The 4,171-nt window shown below is 56.0% G+C and overlaps 1 protein-coding gene across 1 annotated transcript; it reads right to left on the bottom strand.

Moving 5' to 3' along the window:
* Window positions 1-2,149: 2,149 nt before the first annotated feature.
* Window positions 2,150-3,585, bottom strand: GGS23DRAFT_602179 (molybdenum cofactor synthesis domain-containing protein; the record flags this gene model as incomplete). The annotated part of the gene is made up of 6 exons (XM_051519293.1): window positions 2,150-2,472; window positions 2,529-2,821; window positions 2,873-2,890; window positions 2,990-3,084; window positions 3,165-3,230; window positions 3,373-3,585. 6 exons carry the CDS (start codon window positions 3,583-3,585, stop codon window positions 2,150-2,152), a joined length of 1,008 nt encoding a protein of 335 aa, XP_051377093.1.
* Window positions 3,586-4,171: the final 586 nt, after the last annotated feature.

Genomic DNA, 4,171 nt, shown 5'->3' with positions numbered 1-4,171 from the left:
CCAGCCTCCAGCGCGGCCGATGAGGTAGGCAGGTACCCATGTACATATACCTACTACAGCCTGCCTGCCCGTAGTATGCGGCCCAGTCGTGTGCATACATCTACCAACTTACCATATGAGTAGACCTGCCTCGTGCCTCATAGGCAGGTTGCGTAATAACCCTTCAACCCATCATCGTCTTTCGGTGGTCCATTTCGCCCAAAATGTCGTCCGTCTTCTTCCTGACTTTCCTCTGTATAGATAGGTATTGCGATTGGCGTTGCCATGTACACTGCCCGTCGAGGTCGACAGTCTGCCTCGATTGCCTCCGAGCTGACTTGTCAATACGTATGTGTGCGTGCCAGCCTTTCCCCTCTCTTGCTCTTGGCCACTGACTGGACGGCGTTTAGCACACACGTACGTGACGTGTGTGTGTGTGTGGCCTGAGGTCGCGGTCTTCAAGCCCTCACGTATGACGGGAGCAACGCGGCCACGCACCTACATACATACGTGCATACGCCACCGAGGACGGGTCCGTCAGTTCGCTCTACACGTACATACATACCACATTGGATGGCCTCCTCCCAAGGCGCCCACCACATCGGTCTTCTTTCGATCAACGGGACTGTTCGATCCATGGCAGATTCGTGCGAAGGAGGCGTCATGGGCATATGCGCGCCTCCAGCGTCAACCGCCCGCCTTCGTCTGCGCCCCCACTCGCAATGCTACCCTGGGCGATGACCCGACTGGGACTATATGAGTGTATCTCCCACACACGTACGACGCAAACTCTGTATGTACACATCAGATTCTTCAACAACACAAGCAAGATGACACCAGCCAGGTAGGTCAGCATTTGACAGGCATCGCATACCACGTATGCGTGTACATGCATCTTAGGCCCCAAGCGGATTTTCGTTCCCACAGCCGGGGTGACATTGGGGTCTTTCAGCTATCAACAACTGTTCCTCGCCTTACCGGGGGAGTTCGCGATCTGCTTCTCTCCCATTTCCGCGAGGAGAAAGGAAGGAAAAAAAAAATCCGCCGAACAGGGTTTTTGTTCGACGAATGCCCAACCTGCGTGATGATCTCAGTGAGACCACACACATATTCAAGTCTCGAATGGTGCCAACATGGAGCCTCGGTAAGTACCGGAGAGAAGACCAATTGCACTTTAGAAAGAAGAGAAAAGGGACCACGGCTATCTGGAAATGTCAATCACCAACGAGAATGTGACGCGGGTCTGGGCTAAAATGAGACTCATCTCTTCCCCTACCCCAAACCACATTGCGTTCATCGCAGTCGGCGATTTAGTACTAGGGTGCGCGCGATATACCTGGTAACAGAGGTAACGTATTCGTGACGATGCTACCGACTTTTGTCTGACCTTCGTCATCTCGAGCCCTCGTAATTTATTGATTATGTTAGACTCGCGATGGGTCCGTCTTCCCAATCCTAGAGCCTTACTATGTTTTTTCTCCCTTTTTCCTATTCTTCTAGAAGCTCGACAGATCTCCAAAATCCCCGTCCGCTAGCCAGAGCCATGTATGCACATCCCCTATGGCCGTACTTCCGTGCATATGGCGTGTATCAAGGGTGGTAGACAGGAAGGGGATCTAACCAGAATCATCGACAAATCTCGTTTGCGAACCAGGGCTGTCTCCGACCCCGCGCGACGCTTTTGTATGTGGGCGATAATCCGCCCCTGAAAAGGAGATTTGCCAACGCCGGAAGCGCGTAGCGTGGGTCGATTACTCTGGCAGGGGAAGACGGGGGAAGATCATGCGTGCAAAATAGGTACCTACAATACACGCCTGCCTGTCACGACGCCAGTTCGACAACACGCGTGGGTGGGCTTCCGCATAGAGAACACACATATACGCACACACATACCTACTCGTTGGTCTTGCTTATATGAGATTATGGCGGACCTATAAGAATATACCGATCGCCAACCGGTCGCATGGCGACGAATCCCAGCCAAGGGCAAGCGAACCAAGTGGGATGGACGGAGCCCACCAAACTTGGCTGCGTCATGGCCGAAGGAGGACCCTATTGGCACCTGCTCCTTTCACGATGTTAACGTGGGGGCATCGCTGAATTGCCAGCCGTCGGGGCGTCGCGTTCACGCCTGCGCAGGGCGGTTGGGTAGATCAGATCTAGCCAGCTCTTAGGTCTCTGCTTCGGTCTCGCCCTCTCCCTCCCTATGGACACGTCTCCCCTGGACATTTAGGATGACCTCCGGTACGAGGCTTTCCAGGTATTCGCTGTCTCTCCCGACGAGAGTGACGGTGTTGTACTTCTTCCCCCACTGAGGATAGCTTCCGACCTTGACACCTCTCGGTGCAACCTTGGCGGCCAACTCCGTAAGGTAGCCGGCGATGGCGCTCTCGACCATCGGCGTCGAGATGATCACTCTGCAGATTCCTCTGCCCTCCGGATCCGCTAGCCTGCCGATTATGTGTGGCCTGAGGCTTTCCAGGAGGGTTTCGACTAGTTTTAGTCAGCCTCGTCGGTCTTCTATCCGGCTCGGTGACTCAGCGGCTTACACAATCTCGGGACGCCCGGCAGGATATGGACGTTCCCGTTGACGACCGAAATCGGGACCCAGAGGTCGTCGCGGGCGAACAAGGCTTGTTTCGCTAGATCGCGCGATTCGTCGATGGGAAGCTGAACCATCCGGAGCCGTGCCGTCTTGACCGGGGATTCCACGTCCCAGCTGAAGTTAGGCTGGGACTTGTGAGGCTTGCTCAGCTTCTTCATGCGCTCATACGCCTCGTCGTGTAACAGAAGCTTCAAGCCAAACGCTTTGGCAATAGATTGATAAGTGATGTCGTCATGTCTATCGAAGGTCAGCCGGTAATGACACCCCGTACCCCTTTGCGATACTCACGTCGGTCCAATGCCACCGCTAGGCAATCTATTATTAGCTTGCACGCACATTTCTGAGGGGGTCGGGGCAGGATGAAGAAAGGGGCGGAGGAGGGGGTGGCTTTTTGACGAATCCTACCTCGTGACCACGAAGTCGTAACGCTCACTCATCCTCCGCACGGCTTCTATGATCTCATCCTCGTCATCTTCGATAACCTCGACTTTCCTCAAGTTCTGCAACGCTTGTCAGCCCCGTCTCGGACCAATCCTGCCGTTCCGGGCGCAAGATTACGAGTGCGCCGGCGGGACCTTACTATACCTAGAGAAAAACACCACTTGGCCATGTAGGCCGAGTTTGTCTGCGATGTTCGCGGATTAGTCTATCGTCCAGGCCGCCATTCTAGCGCTATGGATCATGCGGGATCGCACATCGGTTGTCTGTGTCGAAACGAGGCAGGAGTTAGCTAGACGGCCTGCGGGCCAGATGCGACGGCGGGTAGGTCGCCGAGGGGTTCCCCTCACCTTGCCCCCTAGGACCTCATCGCCGATGACGAGGCAAGCCGCCGTGTGGATAGTCCTGGCGTTGCGCTGATCCGCGGCCGACGCCATGATCCCCAACGCTAGGCGGTCAGATCGAAAAGCCGATGTTGCCGAAGCAAACGCTACGGAGATATGACCTGGACCGAGGCGGGGTCTAGGAAGGTGTCGCACGAGCCCGAATAGCCGCAAGGCCATAAAAGACGGTTGCGGAGAGGCGAACGGGCCCGGATAAGCACGAAAGAATCCAGGACAGTCTCCGCCTTCGGCGTCGTCTTGGGAGGGACGGGCACACTAGGGACGGTGGGTGAGCGAGCCGGAGTGAATATCGATCGATCGGGTATTGGAGGCGTCGGAATACATTCATCAGTGGTATGTAGGTAGGGTGTCGGCAGGGAGGAGGGTGTGTCGGCAGTAAGCGACAAGTAAGAAGGGTCTTTTTTTTAGGGGATGCCTTACCGTGCGAGAAGCGGGTATTCTTACGCTTACCAGGCCAACGCAGCTCCCCGGCAACGCGGAGGGGGGGGGGGAACAACGGTAGGCGAGCAAGGCAAGACAAAAAGCAGCAGACAAGGCGGATCAGAGGGGACGGGGCGGGAATGGAATGGAGGCGAACGGGTTTAACGAGCTTCGTGCAGCGGTGCTGCCCCTCCTCTTCCTCTTCCCCACCCCTCTCGGCCTCGTCCCGTCATCGCCATATTTATTATAGGGAACCCGGGGAAGGGGGGGGATTCCGAGGTGCTAACGGCGAATAGCGCAAACGCAGCCTCAACCCCTCCCTACC

This window comes from Durotheca rogersii, assembly GCF_024521655.1.
Source record: "Durotheca rogersii strain YMJ 92031201 chromosome Unknown GGS23scaffold_1, whole genome shotgun sequence".
Lineage (NCBI taxonomy): Eukaryota > Fungi > Ascomycota > Sordariomycetes > Xylariales > Xylariaceae > Durotheca > Durotheca rogersii.
Note: the sequence above shows the minus strand (reverse complement) of the source record. Positions and strands in the feature narration are given on the sequence as shown.